Consider the following 24,380-nt stretch of genomic DNA (forward strand, 5'->3'; position numbering starts at 1 on the left):
GGCCGAGTGTCTGTTTGAACATTCTACATCATGTATTGTTTCGCGAATTGAAGGCGTTTTTCTTTGCGTGCTGCATTCAGAGAAGGTTTTTTTTTTATTTTTAGACGCTGTAGGTATCCTGAATTTTTTATTATACGCTGAACAGTTGAAAGGCATGCTTTTACTCCGGCTAATTCCTTAATCTTTGCTTTGCACTTCGTCGAATTGGATGGAGTTCTAACAATTTTGCCTACTGCGTGTTCAGATAGTGATCTTTTTTTCCTTTGAAGTTTTTTTCCATATTCCTCTGGATCTTTCAAATATCAATCAACAGTCCTGGAGCTGCGATTTATCTTTTTGGCAATGTTTCGATTGGATGGTCCTTGCGAGTGAAAAACTTTTTGTTCAACTTTTTGACGTTCTAATAAGTTCATAAACCAGCTTTTCCCATTTTAACTTTAAATATTGCTCTTAAACAATTTATTTGTTTATTTTTAATATTTTCTCACTAAAAAACACTCCACCTTTTTACGCAAGACAAAGAAATCTAAAGAAAAAACGGTTTTTCGAAAGTGTTTGCTCTTAAAAATTCCTGAACGCGTAATTTTAGGCCGATTTTCAATTTTTTGAAAAAACAAGTCAGTCCAATCTTCATAGCTTTCCGGAGCAATAGTGTGCCATTCCATTCCGCCCATTCTCTTCTTTTACACACTTTTACTCCGGAGCGCTAGTAAACTTGTTTTGGGAAAAGCGTTATAACTTTAACAATTTGCATCATTTCGTAATGAAATTGGTCTTGTTTTATTCAGGATTAATGAGTCAATATACATATCAATATTAGAATGGAAGTTGGAAGTTATACCGAAAAAATGGCGTCAAAGTTTAAAAAACATGACAAAAATTCAAAAATGTCAGTTTCTTTTGTAAAATTTGTATCCTTTCTGTTTAAATAAATTAAAGACAGTGTTTAAAAAACTGCAGTCGAAGTAGCAGAAGTCGCAATATTTTTGCTTTTCACTGCTTCGACTGCGAGCGCCTTCTGAGAATGAACAGTTTCTTCTGCTTCTGCTTCTGAAAAAATCAGAAGTCGCAGTCGAAGCAAAAGCAGAAAACGATCGCCGACGAAAAGCAAATCAGCAGCAGCAGACGCCGTGTAAAAAATTTTGATTTTGCTTTGCTGCTGCTTTCGCTAAGCAACGCAAGTCGAAGCAGCAGCAACTGCTCGCCTTCTGCAAGTCGCCTTATTTCGTGTTTGTTTTTGGATCCTCGTTTCCAACATACACTAACACCACAACAAAAAAATGATGTAGTGAATCATTTAAAATCAATATGGGACAGGATAAATGACATAAATTCTACTGGACAGTTATGCTCAACCCCAAATTCGGGCTCACAACAATCTGTGAATCATTTTTTTGATGAAGAAGATGAATTATTAAACGCTTACTTAGAGCAAGGGATCCAAACGGAAGTCAGTAGTACATTCGACGTCTACTCAAAGATTGAGAATCTTCAACTTCCTTTCCAAAGAATCGATGCAGACGTTCTCAAATTTTGGAAAGGAAAGCAGTGCACTGACCAGGAGCTATATGCACTAAGTAATGTTTGCTTTGCTGTTCCACCAACTCAGGTAAATATTTTAATAAATTAATGTTCACAGATTCATAAATACAAATGTTTTCTAACAGGTGACGATTGAACGAGCATTTTCGACGTTAAGACTTGTACTTACTGATTACCGAAATCGACTAAGTCAGGAAGTACTAGAGAATATAATTCTGTTTAAATTGAATCCAAGCTTTCTGGACTCAGCGATTGACAACTTATCTCTTTTTCAAGATGACGAAGATTTTGAAACTTTATTTTGAATAATGATATATCTAATAAATAATAATATTTTATGAAAAAAATGAATTAAAAAAAGAATCAAATTGCCAAATTGTTTAATTTATCAGAATACAGGTGCAGCAAAAAACAGCAAAGTAAATCTCGACTGCAGTCGACTGTGTCACGTAGCGACTTGCAGAATCGAAAGCAGCAGCAAAGAAAAATCAAAAATTTTCAAACGGCGACTGCTGCTGCTGGCGACTTGCAGAAGTTGAGCAGTTGCTGCTGCTTCGACTTGCGTTGCTTCGCGAAAGCAGCAGCAAAGCAAAATCAAAATTTTTTACATGGCGTCTGCTGCTGCTGATTCGCTTTTCGTCGGCGATCGGCGATCGGCAGTGTATATACTTTATAGGGTCGGAGATGTCTCCTTCACTGCGATGTACACTTTTGACTCAAAATCATAGCACCCTCTGCAAAGGAATATAAATATTGATACACGTACACGTGTGTTACTTTGTTTTTGTTGAGCGTGCCGAGAAAAAATATTTTTGTATGTTCAGTTTTGTATAAATCGTTTATTTGAAAAAATGATTTATTTGATTATGATATTTACAAAAACCATAGATATGTATTTTAATGTAAGCAATTGATTTCAGTATTTTCTGATTTCCGTATTTATTATATTTAAATAGGAGCTTGTGTAAGTCATGGAAGTAAGTTACCCCTTCCCCTGACAACCAATTCTCAAAGTTAAAGCCTAGAACATTAAAAATAGAAGCCTAGAACATTAAAAATATAAAGACAAATTTCAAAAAAAAAATTATTTATCGAATATACACACGTATTTTCATACACATTAACATATGTGTGTGTTACTATTTTTATGCGATGGCAACCACGAATTCTTGAAAGCGTGATTTAGAAATAACCTCTGTTTATACGCCATATGTATATCATTTCCTGATTTGATTCTAGTACAGATTTCAGCCGTGTAAAATTTGGTATTTTAGTCTGGTTAGACTTTTACAAAAAGTAAAGCCTAGTACTCTGACGACGAAAATCCGCTGTAACACGTGTTACAGCGGACGAACTCTACATAAAAAAAACGGTGTGAAAAAAGGAAGAAGAAGAAATTTTGGCCTTCTAGATTTTGCCGGTACTCTAAAGCCAAGTACTCTGACGACGAAAATCCGCTGTCCCACGTGTTACAGCGGCCGAACTCCATATAAAAAAAAGGTGTGAAAAAAGGAAGAAGAAGAAATTTTTGAAAATTATGGCTATCAAATTGAATGGCGTTGCCAGATCAAAATAGTAAACAGCTGATCTCGGGGTGTGACAATAATTCAATTGATTTATTTTTACACCCCAAACATGGAGGAAAAATTGAAAGAGAAATATAATTGTCGGACCGAAAAATTTTCGGCCCGCAAGGATAAAGTGAAGTTAATGAGTGCGGTCAGGGCGATGCCCATAATATGAGATTTGACCCACAAAGGGCATTTTAATGCCATAAGTCTGAATAATGCTTGGGAGCTCCTTAGCTTTTAGCTTGGTGTTTTCTTTATGTATTTCGCCGCTAAGGAGCTGATTAAGAAAAAGAAAACTGGGTCAAAATCAAAATCAAAATCAATCACAAATCATTTCAATGCCATTTTATGGAATTAAAATGCCCCTTGTGGGTCAAATCCCATATTATGGGCTTCGCCTTGACCGCACCAATTAGCTTGACTTTATCCTCGCGATCCGCGACCGGTCTGCGAAATTGTTCGGTCCGACAATTTTTTTCTCTCAATTTTCTCTCCGTGTTTTGGCTATCAAAAGAAATCAAATGAATTCTTTTAACACCCCAAAATCAGCTGTTGACAGCCTTCACACGTGTGACAGCGAATTTTCGTCGTCAGAGTACTAGGCTTAACCATTCCACTAATTTATAAATGAATTAGTGGTATAATTCCCTCTTGCAAAAAAAAAGACATCGATAGTGAAAAAAAATCGATGTTTTGAAAAATGGTTCACACCATCGATAATATCGGTAGCACCCCGATATTTTGCCAGCCCTAATGTATGTACATTTAGAAAAGGAGAAAACAATGGACGAACTTTTGAATGAGGTAGTGCCACAAGAAGATTTAGAGGTAAAAATATGTAAAAAAAATTTTAAATAAATTGTAATGCGTATCGTTAAAGAGATTTGAAAGAAAATATCATCACGAGCTGGAGTTAGACGGTGAAGTTACCACGGAGACTAAATTCGAGTACCCAAATAAGTCGATTGGTTTAGGTATAATAATATATAATACTTTTTTATTCTTATATATGCTCAGGTATGCATTTTGTCTTGTTCGAAGTCGATATACTAACGATATAAGGAAGGTAAATAAGATACTAGAAATAAATTAGTCTTAAACAAAATTTCAACTCTGCTTGGACTAATCCAGGGAATAATGTTTTTGGAGGAGTTGGCCCGCACACATACAGAGGGAAGGCGTGACTATATTTATTATCTTGCTTTTGGAAATGCTCGTATTAAAAATTATGATTTAAGCTTAAATTACTGCAGAGCATTTTTGGAAATCGAGTCAAACGAGCAAGTTCGGTTGCTTGAGGTGAATTTCTCCTTAAATAATGAATGGACATTAAAAAACATTTTATTTTTAGGAGTACATTAAAAAGCAAAGTGATAAAGAAATAGCGAAGGGCATGGCTGTTGCGGGAGGTGCTGCACTTGTTCTTGGTGGAATTTTGGGATTAGGATTTGCTATGGCTCGAAAGTAATATACATACATATGTACATTTATTTTCTTAAATTTATTGTGACAAAATCTATATTGAATCAGTTATATAAATTAAATGTATTAGTTACAGTTGTAATAAATAATACGTTTTATTTTAAATATTTTTTTAGTAAGCAAAAGCGGGATAAACCATAATTCCACACCGCGGTTTTTACGGGATTTTGTTCCATACAAAGATGCGAACATGGTGAGACTATCTCTGGCTCTTCGTTTATTTAAATTCTTCTATTCCCATATTAGAATTTAGTAAGCACACGAAATTGTTAACATTTGTTTTTAGTCTAAATCATTATATGTCTATATAAAAAAAAAATTATTTAAAATATCGTAAAAAGGTTTTATGCTTTAGATAATAAAAAATAAATATTGGAAAAATTTGTTAATAAATAAATGGTATAGCCATTCTAAGGGGAAGTTTTGACCTGAATATATATATATTTTTTTGTTTTAAGTTACCACGACGCCCTGGGAAGTCGTGGGATTATTTGGCCGCCCTAAAATATAAATATTATTTTTAACAAAGAATTGGGCACAAAGTCCCTAGATTGCCGAGAAAATAGCCCCAACCTTTATGGTCCGAAAGCAAAAAACACAAGTCTACAACAATGTAAAGGGTGAGGTCGAAATGAAGGGTATTATAAAAAAAATATGGATATGACAGAATAATATGACAGAAGAATAAGTAAGCGTTTTTGATAATACAATTCCCAACAGACAGTGCCAATGGGTGTTAAATTTAAAAAACATAACCCGCATATTAAGAATACATGTATGTATGTACATTAGATCAGTGGACGGGACGGCCCTATCCGGCACACCACAATATAACCACACACACACAATATAAATGTGTGAAACCAGCGTTTAAAAAACTGCGGCAAATTTCAGTTCATATGATTTTGCTTGCACAGCAAGCAAATTTTGCTTTTGCGCTAATTGCAGAAATATGACAAAATACATAAGAAAAACCTCCAATGGATATCGTGAAATATTTGAATTAAAAAAATTAAAAATGCCACAATTAGAATGTCCAACCAGATGAGGATCTACGTTCATAATGTTAAACAACTTGTTGGAAGCCAAAGATATTTAAAGTAAAATTGATTCTATTAAAAAAAATGGGATGAAGAGAATTTTGATCTAGATTGCTCGATTTGGGATTTTATTGAGGCTTATTACAATGTTTTCAGTCCCTTGGGGGCCGTCCATATATTGCGTGACGCGAATTTCAGACTTTTTTGACCCCCTCCCCCCCCTGCGTGACAAACCATGACACGAGTTTAGACCCCCGTGACTACAAACCGTGACGTTAACCCGGATCCCCCTAGCGCGTCACGCAATTTATAGACGGCCCCTTGGACTGACAAAAAAAAAAAAAAATTTCAAGAGGAACAATTACATAGGACTAACTTTTACGCCCAATGGCCCAAACTTAAAATTTCTTCAGAAAAATTTGTAAAGGATTCAAATCAAAGTTTAACGAAAACTATTGGAAATGCAATTTTAAATTCTATTCTACGAACAAAAATATTGTTTAACAACAAATTTATAATTTCTTGCTTGTTTTTGGATCTACGTTTTCAACATATATTATCGCCGCAAAAAAAAATTGACGCAATAAATCATTTAAAATTATAAACTTAAACTTCTTCACCCTACTGGCAATATGTGCTCAACTCCGAATTCCAGCTCTAATGAAATGAAGAACTTTTTTTTTGATAAGGAAGACTAGTTCTTAGAAGCGTACTTATCTCAAGGCGTTAAATCAGAAGTGAGTAGTAGAATCAATGTCTATTCAAAAATTAAAAACCTGAAACTTTTTTATCAAAGGATTGACATAGACGTTTTGTCTTATTGGAAAGGCAAACAGTATACCGACCAGGAATTATACGCAATTAGTAATGTTTGTTATGCCGTACCGCCAACAGGGGTAAATGAAAATGGCTTAATAAATTAAAATTTTATCATTTATTTATTATTTTTCTAACAGGTGCCGATTGAACGAGCTTTCTCTTCTTTAAGACTGGTGCTTACCGACTATCGCAATCGATTAAGACAAGATGTTTTTGAGAACATATTGCTCGTCAAATTAAATCCCAGCTTTCTGGACACTTTTTGAACAAGAGGTACTTTGTAATGAATAAAACAAAAATGAGTATTGAATGTTTCCAACTTATGTATACGTTCGAAAGAAACAGCAAATTTTCTGATTTTGTTCTGATTTTCGTTTGATTTTTGCGGCAGGCAAGCATACGACTTCTGACTTTTTCAAAAGCAGAAGCAAAAGCAATTGCATACTTTTTGATATCGCTCGCAGTCGAAATAGCAAATAGCAACAATATTGCGAATTCTGCTAATTCAGTTAGTTTTAGTAAACCAGTGGGGGGCAAACTCTCATTTTTCATAGCATAGGGTAAGAAATTCTGCCGCAGCGCTGCCGGGACACTGACAGTGTAAGCACTTTCAAATTTTTTTAGAAGCTCTCTCATTTGACAGCCCAAACTTAAAAATTAAAATGTTTCCACTGGGATAAATTTTCTTAGAAATTGGGTTTGAAAAAGTTTTCTCCATAGAAAATATAGATGGGGAAGCGTAGTTTTTCATTTGTTTAAGAACTGTTTTTGGCAAATCTTCATCATCTTTGTAGTGTACAGCGACCACCAGTGAGCTTGCCAAGACGGACATAAATCCCACGCTGCTAGACGTCCTGGATCCAGCTTACCTCGAGGCGGATACTTACTCTCTATTCTCTCGGTTGATGGCATCTGTAGTGTCGTACTATCGCGTCTCAAATCTTGTCTCGACGCCCGGCGGCCACATAGACCAACGCATTGAGTCCCCCGGGGAAAACGAGCAGCAAACAGAAGCGGAGGTTATCAGCCAGTTGAACTTTATACTTGCCAAGCAGGACCAGCATTTGCACCATTATCTCCAGAAGATGGAAATTCCGCTTCATATTCCTTCTTTTTGGTCGGGAGTTCATGCTGCTGGACCTGCTCTTGCTTTAGGACGCAATATTTGCCGATAGCGACCGCTTCGATCTGCCCAACTACATTCTGGTGGCTATGTTGGTGCACATCCGCGAAAAGCTGCTCCTTAGCGACTACACCACATCTCTGACATATCTTATGCTATCCGGGAAATGTGGACGTGCATTTGGAACCCCAAAAACTTTGATTATCCTGCCAACGCTTTCACTTGTGTGTCCTTCACAAACAACTCGGCGGGTAAAGAAGCAATTGTGCCAGCTGCCCGACTCCGTACCGTTTCGGAAACCTCTTTAGTGGCAACCACCACTGAGCGAATCGTCGTCGCATGCAGACGTGTATTTATTGTGCTCCGGGAAAAAAACATTCATCAATATCAAAAAGTGCAGTGACTGGTTTCGTAAATCAACAACAACGCGAAAAGACGCTTTCAGCGATGAAATCGCTAATGTTTATATTGATTAATTAATTAATTAATATAAAACATAACATTTAAAACTCGAACAATATCAATTTCGATTGCAATGAGTCTAAACGACGTTAGCACACAACGTCAACGTGAGCAAGACGAGAGACGGCTCTCAGTACAAAGAAACAACGCATACTTCACTTTCAAAGCAACCGAAAGTAATGCAAGCTCATCCCAAACACGGTCAATTACCCCAAACTTGGCCGAATTCTTAAACGTAGAGAGCGTGAGAGCGCGTTCTTGCTCCCCCTCGCTACCATCGATGTCTCTGCAGCCAAAGAGCGCAGTAACTAGCACCGCAACCTCTTTGACAACGTCAACCGTAACAACAACAACAACCGCTACTGTAACGACAGCGCGTTTAACGACGTCATCAGCTAGCAACGCAAACATTGATACTTCAGCCGCTGTGCTGCCCGAAAAAGAGAACAAAAACAAAGAAAATATTAAGCCGGCTGTGCAGACTGGTATGGATCGTTACATCCAAATCAAAAGGAAGCTGAGCCCCCTAAACTCCCAACGCAAAATAACCCGTGGCAATGCTAACATAGCCGCAATAGAAACGCCCACGAACTCAAACCGTTTTAAAATCTTGGCAGACTATGAGGATGACGCCGAATCTACAGAAGTCGAAAAAAGGAAGCCTAAGCCCCCGCCAATATACATACGAGAAAAAAGTTCCAACGTTCTTGTCAACAAAATTATAGAGCTCATTGGCAAGGACAACTTTCACATAATACCACTCGTAAAGGGCAATATCCAGGAAACAAAAGTTCAAACGAAGTCTGAAGATAATTACAGAGTATTATCAAAATACCTCACCGACAAAAAAAAAGAACTTTTATACGTATCAGCTAAAAAGCAGCAAGGGCTTGCAAGTCGTACTTAAGGGCATAGAGCCCGAAGTACCGCCTGCAGAGATAACAAAGGCGCTACAAGAGAAGGGATTTAGCGTTAAGACAGTGTTCAATATCTCTAACAGGGATAGAAAGCCGCAGCCACTCTTTAAGGTTGAACTCGAACCACAAACTAAGCCCCTCAAGAAATACGAAGTGCACCCTATATACAATCTTCAGTTCCTGCTGCACCGCAGAATTACAGTTGAGGAGCCGCACAAACGCAATGGCCCGGTACAATGTGCGAACTGCCAAGAATATGGCCATACAAGGTCTTACTGTAAACTGCGCCCAGTTTGTGTAGTTTGCGGTGAGCTTCATGACTCCGCACACTGCCCAGCGAGCAAAGATGACCAAAACTCGAAAAAGTGCGGCAACTGCGGTGGAAATCACACTGCTAACTATAGAGGTTGCCCAGTTTATAAGGAGCTGAAAAGTCGCATCCACCAGAGGGGACTTACTGCCCGCACCCAAAATAATCAGTTCATAGCCTCCAGGACAAACCCTGAAGTCTTCTTCTCGACCGCAGCCAGATCCTCACTAGGACTTACAAACTCTGACAAAAATGTCACATACGCAAGCGCTTTAAAATCAGGACTGGCTACCCCAGCCTCAAAAAGCTCACTGCCGCAATCAGCACACCAAGAACCGAACACGGCTCAGCAGTATCAACTTCCGGAGCAGTCAAAAAGTAACTTTGAAGCAATGATATGCAGTCTACAACAAAGCCTTACGGAGTTCATGTCGTTTATGCGTACAACCATGCAAGATCTAATGCGAAACCAAAATCTATTAATACAAATGCTGGTTTCACAACAATCCAAATAATGACTTCCCTACGAATATCTACATGGAACGCTAACGGCGTTTCGCAGCATAAACTCGAGTTAGCGCAATTCCTACTAGACAATCAAATCGACGTAATGCTGCTTTCAGAAACACATCTTACGAACAGATACAATTTCCAACTACGAGGATATTCATTCTATGGAACAAATCATCCAGACGGTAAAGCACACGGCGGGACTGGAATTTTAATCAGAAGCCGTATCAAGCACCATTATCATACGAAATTTGCAAAAAACTACCTACAGGCCACATCAATAAATATACACCTAAATACTGGCAAGCAATTAACTCTAGCTGCCGTATACTGCCCCCCACGCTTCACCATAGCCGAAGATGAGTTTATGCAGTTTTTCAACTCACTCGGAGACCACTTCATAGCAGCAGGAGACTACAATGCCAAGCACACACACTGGGGATCTCGTCTTGTGACCCCAAAAGGAAAGCAGCTCTATAATGCAATTATCAAAGCTAAGAACAAGCTAGACTATGCTTCTTCTGGCACACCAACATACTGGCCGGCAGACCCAAAGAAACTTCCCGACTTAATTGACTTTGCGATTACCAAAAACATTCCTAAAAATCTGATATGCGCCGAATGCCTTTCGGATCTTTCATCTGATCACTCGCCTGTCCTTTTTACTCTACTCCAACACCCAGGAACATGGGATCAACCATCAAATCTGACCTCGCATAAAACCAATTGGGTTAAGTACAGGAAGTACATCAGCTCACACATTGAGCTGAGTCCTCACCTCAGCGACGAAGCCAACGTAGACAGTTTTGTTAAATCGCTGGAGTCTGTACTCGTCTCTGCAGCTCGAGTTTCAACACCTCAAATTATAAACACACAACGCAATCAAAAGAAGACAAATCTACAAATCGAACAGCTCGTCCTCGAAAAGCGACGCTTACGTCGAGAATGGCAATGTCACAGATCGCCATCTGCTAAGCAACGCTTCAAACATGCCTCACGTCAACTTGATCAAGCTCTACAGCAAGAAGAAACGTATGTCCACCACCGCTACATAGAGCAATTGTCAACTAACAGTACGAAACACTCACTATGGAGAGCTCACCCAACTCTGAGCTCACCGAAAGAAACCGTGATGCCTATTAGAAATTCCACAGGCGGGTGGGCGCGCAGCGACGCAGACAGAGCCAGTACGTTTGCCAAACACCTTAAAAATGTCTTCCAACCAAATCCTGCCACCAATGCGTTTACTCTGCCGACTCTATCAGATGAGCCCCAGCCTCAACATGAGCCGATTGAGTTTCGCCCAAACGAAATCGTTAACATCATCAAACTGAATCCGAAAAAATCCCCGGGCTGCGACCTCATAACTCCCAAAATGATCATTGAGCTCCCATACTGTGCCGTTTGCACTCTCACCCAGCTATTTAATGCCATCGCAAAACTTGGCCACTTTCCAGTGAGATGGAAAAAGTCAATTATAATAATGATAGCAAAGCCGGGAAAAGACCACACTATCCCCACGTCGTATAGACCTATAAGCCTACTCTCTTGCCTATCTAAACTCTTTGAAAAATGCCTAATGACTCGGATAAACACATACCTGAGAATCCAGGAAGGAATCCCGTCACACCAATTTGGGTTTCGTGAAAAGCATGGAACAATTGAGCAGGTCAACCGGATAACATCCGAAATTCGGAACGCGTTCGAAAAACGAGAGTACTGTACTGCCATATTTTTAGATGTCTCTCAAGCATTCGATAGAGTCTGGCTGGAAGGTCTAATGTACAAGATCAAGACAATGCTCCCCTACAGCACCCACAAGATTTTGGAGTCTTACCTTCACGACAGAAAATTTGTCGTGAGGTGCAATACCGCTATATCCGATGAGTACACTGTTGGAGCTGGAGTTCCTCAAGGCAGCGTGCTAGGGCCAATATTATATGTCCTCTACACAGCAGATATCCCGACAAGCACACGTCTAACAACATCCACGTTTGCCGATGACACAGCTATTCTTAGCCGCTCAAAATGCCCGATTCAAGCAACTGCGCAGCTAGCTCATCATATGGTCGATGTCGAAAAATGGCTGTCAGACTGGCGAATTAAAGTGAACGAACTAAAATGCAAGCATGTTACGTTCACTCTGAACAGGCAAAACTGCCCGCCGATAACACTAAACAACACTCTACTCCCACAAGCAAACGAAGTAACATACCTAGGAGTACATCTCGACAGAAGACTCACATGGCGCCGGCACATTGAAGCCAAAAGAACACACCTAAAGCTAAAAGCCAGCGGTCTTCATTGGCTTATCAACGCTCGGTCACCTCTTAGCCTTGAACATAAAGTCCTGCTGTACAACTCGGTACTAAAACCTATATGGATGTACGGCTCCCAGTTATGGGGGAACGCCAGCAATAGCAACATTGACATAATTCAAAGAGTTCAGTCGAAGATCTTGAGAACAATCACCGGGGCACCGTGGTACGTTCGCAACGAAAACATACACCGCGACTTAAACATTCGACCAGTCAAAGAAGCGATCGCAGAACAGAAGGTAAAGTACTTAACCAAGCTATCGGTGCACCCTAACCACCTGGCGAGAGGTCTAACAAGGTTGAGCAACCAATCACGCCTTCGTCGCAATGACTTACCCACCCAGCGACCGACCTGAGGGACGCGCAACCAGAATGCAGTCTTAGTATACTGTTAGTTAAATTTTAATGTTAAGATTCGTCAACTTATTGTTAGTCTCAAAATTAAGAGTAGATTCAATAAATAAAAGCAAAGCTATAATAAAAAAAAAAAAAAAAGTGGCAACCACCGGTAGTCAGATCGATCGTCAGATTACCTATATGCAGGAGCGTAATGCGGCAGACTCCTCGGCGCTAGCCAAACTACAAGACTCTCATCGGGTAGCCATGGCCGGGTACCTCGAAAATAGCCCTGAACTCCTTCGTCTGGAGTCCAAACGGTGATAAAAATAGCACGGAGCAAACTGCAAACGTACGTGGGAACAGTACGCCACCACGTGGCCAAGCAGGCCAATACCAACGAGGAGCTTGGCCGCACGCTGGACAATATTGGAGAGCTGTGCAGCTTTCTGGACGTCAAGTTTATGTTTCCGCTCCATACCAGATCCGCTCCCATTGACCAGGCTCTAGAGGCCAACGAGCAGAAGCAAATCAACAACTCCAGCCGACCAAAGAAGGTTTCGCCTAGTGCTTCTCCCACGGTAATAGGGCCACCACCCTCAATTAGCAGTGGTGGCTATGAGCTGCCCGAGAATGCCTTTATGCACAGTTCCATGCGACGACTTCTGGGTGAGCTGTGGGAAATCGAGCTATCAACCATCACCAGCGACGAGAAGCCCGGCCCCAATTCAGCTTCAACCCTAAACGGTCTTCCGGCAGCGGAGCCCCAGCAGCGTCACCTAAACTAACTAAGCTGAGCTGATACTTCTGAATCCTCTCCAATCGACTAAACATGAATTTAGACTTTAAACAAAAAAAAAAAAAATAAACCACCAAGTGGTGAATCAAAATAATTGAAAGACATACAGTTTAATTATATTTGGACTTCGCAAAAGTCAGTAAACTAAAAATATGTGACATAAGCTCCCGGCCCGCTCCCGATCCGAAAATCGGGTAAACCGACATTTATGATAAACCAAATATTTTGTTTTTTTATCTGACGTTAACGCAAACAAAGCAACTTGCGAATACGCAATGTATAACTGCCCATGAGAAAAACAATGATTTTATAAATTTTTTTTGCAAACATTAAACATTAGCTTTGCGTCTTCTTGCGTCATTGCAAACGCAAGGCGCACTGGAAATTGCAATCGTTTGAAGTCAAGATCATTCAAGGAATTGACTTGAAGATCATTCAAGTCAAGGAAGATCATTCGGATTCAATGGTATTCTAGGAATACATAAAGTTTCATCTGCGCACCTTCCGTTAATAACACAGTGCGATAGTGATTTAGAACTTTTGAAGAAACCTAGTAGGAATTGTTTATTAGATGTTTGAAATATTATTGAAATACAAAACCGTGTTTGAAATATTTCTATCCCCCTTAATAATCTTGATTTATTTAGAAAAAACGGGTTTTCGGGACCTTTTTGTTCTTAAAAATTCCTTATGGCGTAATTTTAAGCGGATTTTAAAATTTTCGACTTTTCTTTATCAAGAAAATGACATTTTTGAATTTTTGTTGTATTTTTCGTACTTTGACGCCATTTTTTGGTACAACTCCCAAGAAATGTTATCATTTTTGATGCATATCAATATTACCTCATTAATCTCGAATAAAACGAGACCAATTTCATCAGGAAATTATGAAAATTGTTGAAGTTATAACGCTTTTCCCAATACAAGTCAGTTCAATCCTGCTAGCGTTCCAGAGCAATGTGCTCTAGGTGTGCCCTTCCATTTCGCTTATTCCTTTCTTTTCCACACTTTTACTCCGGGGCGCTAGTAAAATTTAGCTGACTATTTTGGCTACTTGAATTCAATAATCTTCGAACAGAACTTAAACGTTACGCATCCTAGTTCCGCATGATCCGTCGGTTCACCCAAACAAAATGTTTCATAGAACATGCAACCATATCAAAAGATCACAAGGACCGTCGGTTCAGGGATATCTGGCGAACTCTAGCAAAGTGTTTGATACAAAATGCAATACAACAAAAGGTCACTAGACCCGTCCGTTTAGGGCAAAAAGGCAAACTCAAAGTGTTCGATAAAAAAAAAAAAATTATTATTTATATGCACCATACAACCCGAACTAGGCCGTCAGTCAACGGGTACAACAGGGGGACCTACACCCAAGCAATTGCATGCCGTAACTGCATACACCGCTGGTAGTGCGACTATACTCTCCACGTGAGGGCGGCTGGTAACGGGTCCCGGTAAGGTCATGTCTTTGGCGAGGATGCTGGCTAATGGTAGTCGGGTGGGGAGAAGAAAACTTCCTTCCTTAACTCACCCCAATCCAAGGTGGAACAGCATATGCCGAAGGATGCGTGTCCGAGGGGGGGCTCGGAAGCTAAGATGCGAACTCTGGGGGACCGGCCGACCTCCCAGTTTTAACCAGGCTTATCGTGACAAGCGGGCTATGTCATGATAGACAAACCCCTTCCCGCCTACTCGTGGGACCAAAACATGAATTCTTACTTACCTAACAAAAACCTAAGTGGAGAACGGAATTTCCTAAAAAAGTCCGGAAATGGGGTCAGTGACCTGTCAAACTCCAAGGCCCTCAAAAGCCAAGATAGAAAATGGAGATAGAGAAGAGGGTCAACATCTGGAGGCGAGACGCGCCGGTGCGAAGGAAGCTGCCAAGACTTGGAGAAGAAGACCCCAGGGTCAACCTCTAAACCAACCGGCGGAGCCCCTAAGTCGAACCCTGGTCCGGGAGCGTCTCACTCGACGCAGCGAAAGTGCTCTTATAAAGATAGGAGAAGCCTTCATTTTAATGAGAGCGGACCTATCGGCCGAAGCCAACCCGGATCAGGCCGAGATTATTAAGTGGGCAAGGGAGTTCCTGCCCGATTTTAAACCGGAAAAGGCAGGTGTGAGGCTGGATCCGAAAAAACGTGATGGGTCAAGTCCTGCCAAGGAGATCACGCAAAGCGTGGGTGGGGGTGGGACTGCGGGGGCAGGTTGTCCTCACACTCAACGAGGAGATCGTTAATGCCCTGGAAAGGTCGGAGCACCGGTTAAAGTACGGATTTGAACATGTGACGGTCCGCAGTTACAAATCCGATGCGAAGACCAAACCAGGAGGTATCGGGCTGGAGGCAGACGCGCCTGAGCCAGTTTGGGAGGAGCCGACCGAAGAGGGGCACACGGAAGGAATGTCGGATGAGGAGGAGGACATCCTGGAAGGGTACACCTCGGAGGAAAGCGACTTGCCAAGGGCACTTGGTGGAGGAGGACTCTCTGCTGAGCTCCGAGACGGAGGCAGAAGTTACTGTGGTGGAGAATCGTAAGAATGTCCCTGAAAATCTTGCAGATAAACCTCCATCACAGTAAAGCGGCGTCAGCTGCCCTCCTACTCCACCTCGCCGAGAGTGGAGCTGATTTGGCACTTATCCAGGAACCCTGGATCCTTGGAGACAGTATATAGGAGTATAGGCTCTGCAAAGCCGATACAACAGGAAAAGACGAGCCTGCATCCTCGCAAAAAAGAACCTTAACTTCTTTTTGAAGCCCTCTAAGGGTGTGTTCGGCGTATATGGGCCACGACCAGGAGGCCCTCCCCCCGCACCTGCTACTCAACCAGCTGGTGGAAGACAGCAGGAAGCACAAGATCGACCTGATCATAGGTTGCGATGCCAACGCCCATCATCATCAGTGGGGAATCACTGACACAAACGAGAGGGGTGAGTCAATCTTCGATTTTATCCTAGGCTCCAATCTTCTGGTGAGTAACAGGGGTACAGAACCTGCCTTCATAGTCAAGAACAGAAGGGAAGTACTTGACTTACTCTTTACTCTGACTCCCTAGCTGACAGGATTGTTAAATGGGGAGTCCTAGAGAAAAACTCTTCTTCGGACCATCGATACATAGAAGTAGTGGTCAATTTCGAGAACTTTAATCGACTAACAGTACGCATCCCGACAAAAGCAAACTGAGAGTTATTCAGGAAAAAATTAGAAAGATCCTTGGGGAAACCTCTAACAAAAGACGTTGACAGCAGAAAAGACCTGGATGCCATGGTGGACACGCTAATGGCGGCGTGCACCAGGGCATTCCATAAAGCTTGTCCCAAAAACAGATCGTGCAGTAGCAAGTCAGAGAAACCACCATGGTGGTATCTCGCAACAACTGCACCAAATTTAAGATACATTAAAATCTCGGAAAGCTCTTACAAATGCACATTTCCCGGGATTTTCTTAAGACGAAAAAACCCCGGAAACGCCGAGATAGGGGGACAGCCCCTCCCTCCCAAACCATCTCGAACACCTAATAGGTATCCCAGCTGGGTATAAGTAATAGGTATCTCGAAGTAATAGGTATCTCAGCTGAGCGATAAACAGCTTCAATCCCTTCAAATCCCCAGATACGGAGATGGAAGACTCCTTACTGATGATGAGCCACAACTCCAGAGATGGCGACAGCACTTTAGAGAGATCAGCTGCACAGAACAACCGATGCTGAGCTGGCGGTACTGCACAACGGGAAAATTAGTGCACCATTCCAGACGAACACAGGCGTCAAGCAAGGATGTCCTCTATCACCACTTCTGTTCAACTTGGTAGTCGACGAAATTATGAGAGAAGTATGCATGAACAGACATGGAATCACCTTGAACTTCACCCGACATCTAGAAGACTTGGATTACGTGGATGACATATGTCTCTTGGCTCACAAATTCGAAGACATTCAAGCCAAAGCTAGGGACCTCGAGATCCGAGCCAGCGCAGTAGGCTTAAAGATCAACGCATCAAAAACGAAAGCTATGCGGATCAACAACTCCAACACAAACAACATCACAATCGGAGATAATACCATCGACTTCGTCGACAGCTTCACCTACCTCGGTACTATCATAACATCAAATGGTGGAGTGGAAAGTGATGTGGAGAACCGACTGCGCAAAGCGAGGTCTGCATTTGGAAGACTACACCGAGTATGGAGAAACCAGCAGATAAACAGAAAAACAAAGCTGCGCATATTCAACTCGTGTGTAAAATCCATACCGCTATACGGATCGGAGACGTGGCTGACCACTCAAACGATATTGATGAAGCTGCAGGCTTACATCAATAAGTGCCTAACAATAATACTTGGGGTAATCTGGCCAGATAGAATACCCAATGAGGACTTATGGCACTGCACAGGAGAGGTCCCAATCCAGGAGCAAATAAAGAAACGGAAATGGATTGGCCACGCTCTGAGGAAGGAACCAGGAAGCATCATAAGAATGGCTCTGGATCGGAACCCACAAGGAAGCAGAAGAGTGGGTCGCCCAAAGATGACCTGGCGCCGTACAGCACTCCTACAAATATCCCGGAAGAACATCAGCTGGGACACAATAAAGCAAACAGCGGAAAATAAAGTTAGGTGGAGAGCCCTTGTAGAGGCCCTAAGCTCCCGAGAAGAGTAATAAGGGAAAAAAAAAATGGTTACACAAATTGTGACACGCAAATTTTATATAAATAGATTAATCATTGAATTGCCAACGAGCAAGAAAAAATAATTTGTATACTATACAAAAATTTATACTATTAACAATACAAAAATATTATTGCCGGGTCAGGCAGCAGCACGGCGTTTAATGTTTATGTAATGTTTAGTGTAATGTTTATTTAATAGGCTTAAGTTTGTACAAAAGCTTAGTTGATCGCAAGCTCGACTCTACGTGCTTTTTATAGAGAGTTTTAGCTCGGCAATGTCTAGGTCGGGCCGCCCTCTCCATTTATTTTACTGGCATTGAAAACCCTCAATGACCAAACAATTATATTTACCAAATTATATTTTGTTCAACAAAGAAAGCATTGTAAAACACGTAGAAGACAATTGTAAAAAAATTGCAAAGTGTACCTATGCCACGAGGAAAATACTTCGGATCCCAAGTATCAAAAGAAATGTTTAAAGGAAATCTTATCAGCAAAACCAACGACATATGTGGCATAGGAAACCGACCATAAGGATCTGGCAATCAGAGGGCGAAAACATCGTCCTAATCAACGCTCGAAACACCACCATTATTCCTTCGTGTGCTGAACAATTCAACTTAACCGGTACAGTTCTATTTCAAATAAGGAAGTGCGGAGAAAGTATTGGTGAAATCAACGAAGTCCTGAACGTACCAGTTTCCAAGTGGACAGATATCAGGCTCAGAAAAATGTTAACAACACCAAACCTAAAGGAAATATACCTTCAGAATGAAGAATTAACGAGGTCAGCGAAACAACGTTAGAAGACCTACTCTTGGTTAGCAATAGACACAATGGAAAAAATCCTAAACCTGATCAGAAAAAGAAGATAACCAAAAACACTTTTTACCCCAGAACCAACCCTGCAATTCGCGCGACCATACCTTCACTCTGGCCGTCACTTCACTCTAGGAAGGGAAGTGTTACCGTTATACCGGTGTTATAGCCACTGAACATCGTCGCGACACATCGATGATATAATATTATAACATCGATATTATAATTAGCGTTTTTGCAACATATACACATTAATTCTTTGTCTTATTTCAAACTTTTTTGTAAAACCTTTCGGGAGAATAAACTCTGTTCATTTTTAGAATTTAAATGCATTGGTCTTAATTACATTAAAATAGTAAAATACTTAAACATTTAAAAACATACCATATATACATATGTATATAATACCAAATATAAAAAAGGTCCAAAACTTTTATCGGCCGATCCTTATGAATCCTTATGATCCTCGCTCTGGTAGCATCTTTGAAGTGCTCTCAATTCGCCAAATTTTGCCGCATATCATTGTTACTGCCGCATACCAGATACTGCATTAAAAGACATTAATTTCAAATTATAAGAACATTTTTTTTTTCATATAACAAAAAAAAAAATTAAATTTCAATACAATAACAACAATTTCAATTATTATTTTCTTCCTCTTTAAACTTAAAAAATACTACCAGAGCGACTACGTAGTTGCTACGAGTGCGACTATGCAGTTGCTACGAGAGCACAAAATTATTTTCTTTGGCCCTGCTCTCATCTCGCTGTCGATGCTTGTGCTATTGCTACAACTACAAATAGCGTGTCGCGCATTTTCTTGCTATTGCTATTGCTCCGTGCTCCGACGTTCAGTGCTACAGAGCAGAGCAGAGAGCAGCCGTTTTGATTTTGTGCTCTCTGATATGCTACAGAGCCGATCGAAAACAGAGCAATAGCGGGAGCAAAAAAAAATACTCTGATGTAGCATAGCATTTTCAATCACTGGTTATGTGTCGGTAATCGCTACAAGTGACAGCTTAGGATGGCATAGCGGTGCTAGAGATGACACATCGTGCGGAAGGAATGGCCCCAAGAAGATGAAGCCAGAACGAACCGGGCGGGTTTCAACCGTTGTAAGGTCAAGGAAAGAAAAGATTAGCAGCTGGAGGAGAACACGTGGGTATGAAACGTGAAACTGGAAAAAATAGTGAAGTCGTAAGCCCTAAAGCCTAATACTCTGACGACGAAAATCCGCTGTCACACGTGTGCTAGCGAAATCGCTCTTTATTTGGCTACCGAGCTAGTGTGACCAAAAAAATTAGGGAAAAGGATAATACTGAACAGCTGTTCTCTTTCTCTCTCTTTAATATTTCTCTTTCAATTTTCGCTCCATGTTTGGGGTGTCACAATAAATCAAATAAATTATTCTTACACCCCGAGATCAGCTGTTTACTATTATTGATCGCCATTCAATTTGATAGCCATCATTTTCGTCGTCAGAGTACCGGCAAAATCTAGGAGGCAAAAATTTCTTCTTCTTCCTTTTCTCACACCTTTTTTATACCCTTGGAGAGGGTATTATAATTTTGTCCAAAGACTATATCCTATAGCTGCCTATAGCTAAAATTTTACATAAGAGATATTTTTTGCAAAATAATACGACGTGCCGAATTTCATAAGGATCGACCGACTATATCCTATTGCTGCCATATAACTGAACGATCGGAAATAACCCAACTTTTGTGTTTTTGAAGATAGAAAGCTGGAACTTAGTACGGATTATATTTTTGGTCAGATAATCCGACCTATCAAATTTTATAACGATCGGCCGAATATATTTTATAGCTGCCATAAAACTGAACTATCGTATATGGTTTTTGGTAGAAATACAACCTTTGGTATTTTTGAAGATAGAAGTTTGGGATTTTTTTTTAGATTTTTTATTATAATAAATTGGGTTATATTATCATATTCTCATCAGGATCGGCCAACAATATCGATTTTTATTATAATAAATTGGGTTATATTATCATATTCTCATCAGGATCGTCCGACAATATCCGATGTTTGCGATATATATCCGGTTTTAACTGCAAGGGTATATCAACTTCGGCTACGCCCGAAGATAGCTTTCCCTTCTTGTTTTTATTTATATTTAATCACAACTTATTTATTAAAGTTCCTTTTTTTTGTAATATATTCTGTATTTGTCTCAAGGTGCCTTTTTTAGGTGTTAGGTTAGTTCATCTTTAATAGTTAAGTGTTTCATTAAAAAGAAAAGATACAAAAGAAGTGGTTTTAATTCAAATTGGAAACAAAAAAATGAAATGAGAGTGGAAATCTAAAATAAAGGCGGCGAAAGGGAAAACGTGAAACCAAAAAAAAAGTGAGTTCAGAGCCGTGGAAAGAGAAATTTAGCAAAGGCCAGCCGGTGATGATCCGGATGTATGGTTTGGCCCAAGGGAGGGTGGACCTTATTTGGACCCGGTACCGTGGCGCCCAATCATCTGCTGGGTGATGATTTGTGAATATATATTTTGTGTAACGGTGCCATTTTTATAACCAGTACTCGTAGATTATATATTTGTAATACTTATTATATTTTTTAATATTTCAGCATACATTTTTATATATATTTAGATGTTACAGGCAACAAGGGCGTAATGGACAGAGCTGGTCTGAGGGCCTTTTGACCAATAAGCATATTATAGTTGAAAGGTTCCTTTTCTTTAATCGACAATGGGTGTGTTGAGGCACGGAAGTTTCCGAGTTGCGCGCAGGTTAATTTCACAGATATTAGTGACATTGTTATTCTACCTGAAGTATAGACAGAGTTTTAGCAAATGATGTCTTCCAATTTGAATGCTTTTGTGGCCCCTATATGGGTTGTGGGAAAAAAGGGTTTAGGGATAGCCTAATAAAAGACTTGTGGTGTATTTTAGAAAATTGAATTCAAAGACTTTTGTCGAAAAATACCCGATGCCGAGTATTTCAATGATACTTTCAAAACTAGGAAAGTCAAACTATTTCACAACCCTGGGTATCCAGACAAACCAGATTAATCTCGCGGAGGGTGATCGAGAAAAGACATCTTTTTCGTTAAATATTGGAAAATACCTAAAAAACTTTCCGCCTAAAAACACTCATAAACCATTTGCCTAAGAGCAATCGACGATTTTTTTCGAGATAAAATTGGCCACTCATGCTATGTCTACGTAGACGAAGTCATCGTTTTCTAGAAAACTAAAGAGGAGCATGTTTCTCATGTAGAAATCCTTCAAAGATTGCATAGCGCTAACATGAGGGTGTCAAGAGAAAAATCTTAAATGTGTTTCTCGGCTTTGTTGTCTGTTAAGTGGCTATAAAAAAGAGCTTAGATAAGGTAAGAATTTAAAAAGCCCAGTAACGTTTTTTACAGTCATTTTTGGGCCTTGCTAGCTACTGTCGTTATTTTATCAAGGATTTCGCAACGAAAACAAGACCTTTGACTAATATCCTAAAGGGAGAAGAGAGTATATTTAGCAAATATCGATCAAAGAATATGATTGTTGACTTAAAAAAGGCCGAACTCAATGCGTTTGACAGACTTAGGAACATCCTTGCCAGATTTTTCAAACACATTCGACAAGAGAATTTGAGATATCAAATTCTATACTGACTATCATCCTCTTGGAAAGCGCGCATCGAGAAGAGCGGAGTTAAGGTTCTTTATAAGTTTGGAAATGAGAACTAAGTGACTCCCTGTCACGTCAGAACATTCATGCTTTACCAGAACATGCCAGAGTCGAATGCCGCGAAGATACACAGCTATTTAAGCAACTGACATGCCGGTCAACTTCTCCACAAATCAGAAAGTTTTGAAGAAGCAACTGCCTCTACTCACAGGATATTTATACTGTTTGGGTCAAATACACGGCACCTTATTATTTTTATCAGCAGGGATGGTTTGCTATATCTGGTAAAGGGTGTTGTAACTCCGAACGTAGTAAATGCGTTACACTGCGAGCTGCCGATCATGGCCCATATTCAAGATGAATTGGTTCAGCTATTTCCGGATACCAAGTTCTGGTACTGCAAATCTAGGGTAGCAGATATTGTCAGAAGGGACGAGAAAACAGAAATAATGGTCTTAGAGCATAACAGGGCTGCCCAGGAAATTTTAAAGCACGTTTTAAATGAATACTATGAATACTAAATGAGACTTTGGACTATGTGCTGCGATAATAAACCGGCTGTTGTTTCTGAAACTATTCGATCTTTGTTGAAAGGACAATACGGAATAGATATGGTTAACGCTCCGCCACTGCATAGTACTTCAAATGTCTAGGTTGGGAGATTCCATTGCACTAGATATAGCGATATGCCATATCGAGATGTCTAAAGCTGAAAAAAAAGGTAGGTGATGTTGTCCGGTTGTTTCTGCAGGCTATCATAGAATATAATTGATCGTTTCACTCTGTAACGCGCAGAAAACCAATTGAGGTTGTCTATGGGAGTGCTAACCTTGCTCCCGACATAATTGAAAAACTAACAAAAGCACAGCATCAACGGGCGAGTCGATATATGAACGTGTATGAACTCGTAGATCTCAAAGACAAGGCAATAGGATTTGGCATGGAGACCGCCAAATGAAGCAATAGGAGCAATAGGATTTGGCTACAATGCTCACGCAGTTGAAGTTTGTTTCCAAATTTTCTCCAATTTTGTCTCCAAAAGTTTAGTTAAATTGTGGTGGAAGATTTGAGTACCGGGTATAGTACGAGGGTAGGCTGATAAAAAGTCAGCCTTACAAAAAAAAACCTTATTTTTAATTTTTTCTCAATATAATCTCCTTTTAGACGTATACACTTGGACCACCGATCCTCCAGTTTCCCAATACCTTCCAAAAAATACGATTTGTCCAGGTCCTCAAAATAAGCGTTTGTTTCACAGATTACCTTTGACTGAAATCGCATTTGACTGAAATCGCACAATTTCGACATGGCGACAACGCTCTTGTGAGCGGGAGCATTGTCCTGGTAAAACGAAACTTTTTTCTTCGCCATGTGCGGCCTTTTTTTCTTCAGCTCCAAATCAAATCGTCCCAAGAGATTGGAATAGTATTCTCCCGTAATTTTTCTGCCGTTTTCCAGATAATCCACATGAATTACACCTCGGGCATCCCAGAAAACCGTTACCATCACCTTGTTGGCCGACAAACCGATCTTTGCCTTTTTCTCCAGTTGAAATCCATTGCTTTGACTGTTCCTTACTCTCTGGTGTATGGTGATGAATCCAAAATTCGTCAACAGTCACAAAACGAGGAAAAAATTCGTTTTTGTTTTTTTTTTTGCAATGTGCAAGCAGTTGCGTTTATTTTCCATTGTGAGCAATCGCGGCTCCCATCTTGACGAAAGCTTATTAATATGTAAAAATTCGTGTAAAATGTTTCCAACGCGTTCCCGAGAAATGTTTAAAGCATTTGCAATCATTGGCATTTGCTTGATTCGACGATCGTCCAATATCATTCCATGGACTTTATCCACAATTTCTGGTGTTGTCACCTCCCTGTCTCACCTTTGTTTTTCCGACCTTTTCAGTACACCTTTGGAAAAACCTTTTGGAAACCTTTGGAAAAGTGTTATAAAGAAACAAAAAATTGTTAATTTTTATTTTTTATAAATTTTGCAATTCTTA

At 40.2% G+C, this 24,380-nt stretch overlaps 2 protein-coding genes and 1 long non-coding RNA gene across 5 annotated transcripts; all 3 read left to right on the plus strand.

The window, feature by feature from the left end:
• Positions 1–3,804: 3,804 nt before the first annotated feature.
• Positions 3,805–4,927, plus strand: Fis1 (fission 1 protein). Of its 3 annotated transcripts, none has more exons than XM_017253920.3 (6): positions 3,805–3,941; positions 3,994–4,073; positions 4,131–4,179; positions 4,245–4,412; positions 4,465–4,577; positions 4,712–4,927. In XM_017253920.3, exons 1-6 carry the CDS (start codon positions 3,867–3,869, stop codon positions 4,734–4,736), a joined length of 510 nt encoding a protein of 169 aa, XP_017109409.1. In that variant the 5' UTR covers positions 3,805–3,866; the 3' UTR covers positions 4,737–4,927. The 3 variants fall into 3 exon arrangements, with proteins under 3 accessions (XP_017109409.1, XP_017109410.1, XP_017109412.1); XM_017253921.3 differs by having other exon boundaries at positions 3,806–3,941; positions 3,994–4,061; XM_017253923.3 differs by lacking the exon at positions 3,994–4,073 and having other exon boundaries at positions 3,877–3,941.
• Positions 4,928–6,022: 1,095 nt separating this feature from the next.
• Positions 6,023–6,727, plus strand: LOC122322225 (uncharacterized). Its single transcript, XR_006246470.2, has 3 exons — positions 6,023–6,372; positions 6,432–6,531; positions 6,592–6,727. It is a non-coding gene; the product is annotated as an uncharacterized lncRNA (long non-coding RNA).
• A 632-nt stretch (positions 6,728–7,359) lies between these two features.
• LOC108133840 (uncharacterized) lies at positions 7,360–13,218 on the plus strand. Its single transcript, XM_070277464.1, has 3 exons — positions 7,360–7,473; positions 7,610–7,745; positions 12,764–13,218. The coding sequence occupies exons 1-3, from the start codon at positions 7,360–7,362 to the stop codon at positions 13,216–13,218; spliced, it is 705 nt and encodes a 234-aa protein (XP_070133565.1).
• Positions 13,219–24,380: the final 11,162 nt, after the last annotated feature.

The sequence above is a fragment of the Drosophila bipectinata genome, chromosome 2L, assembly GCF_030179905.1.
Source record: "Drosophila bipectinata strain 14024-0381.07 chromosome 2L, DbipHiC1v2, whole genome shotgun sequence".
NCBI lineage: Eukaryota > Metazoa > Arthropoda > Insecta > Diptera > Drosophilidae > Drosophila > Drosophila bipectinata.

What these genes read in the sequence shown, in the direction of transcription:
- Fis1 (XM_017253920.3), top strand. Translation starts at nt 3,867, where the DNA reads ATGTATGTACATTTAGAAAAGGAGAAAACAATGGACGAACTTTTGAAT. An exon ending in ATACTAACGATATAAGGAAG is followed by an intron (nt 4,180 to 4,244) that starts GTAAATAAGATA and finishes GGACTAATCCAG; the next exon opens with GGAATAATGTTTTTGGAGGA. An exon ending in GGATTTGCTATGGCTCGAAA is followed by an intron (nt 4,578 to 4,711) that starts GTAATATACATA and finishes ATATTTTTTTAG; the next exon opens with TAAGCAAAAGCGGGATAAAC.
- LOC108133840 (XM_070277464.1), top strand. Translation starts at nt 7,360, where the DNA reads ATGGCATCTGTAGTGTCGTACTATCGCGTCTCAAATCTTGTCTCGACG. An exon ending in AGCAGCAAACAGAAGCGGAG is followed by an intron (nt 7,474 to 7,609) that starts GTTATCAGCCAG and finishes CTCTTGCTTTAG; the next exon opens with GACGCAATATTTGCCGATAG. An exon ending in TCTTATGCTATCCGGGAAAT is followed by an intron (nt 7,746 to 12,763) that starts GTGGACGTGCAT and finishes TGATAAAAATAG; the next exon opens with CACGGAGCAAACTGCAAACG.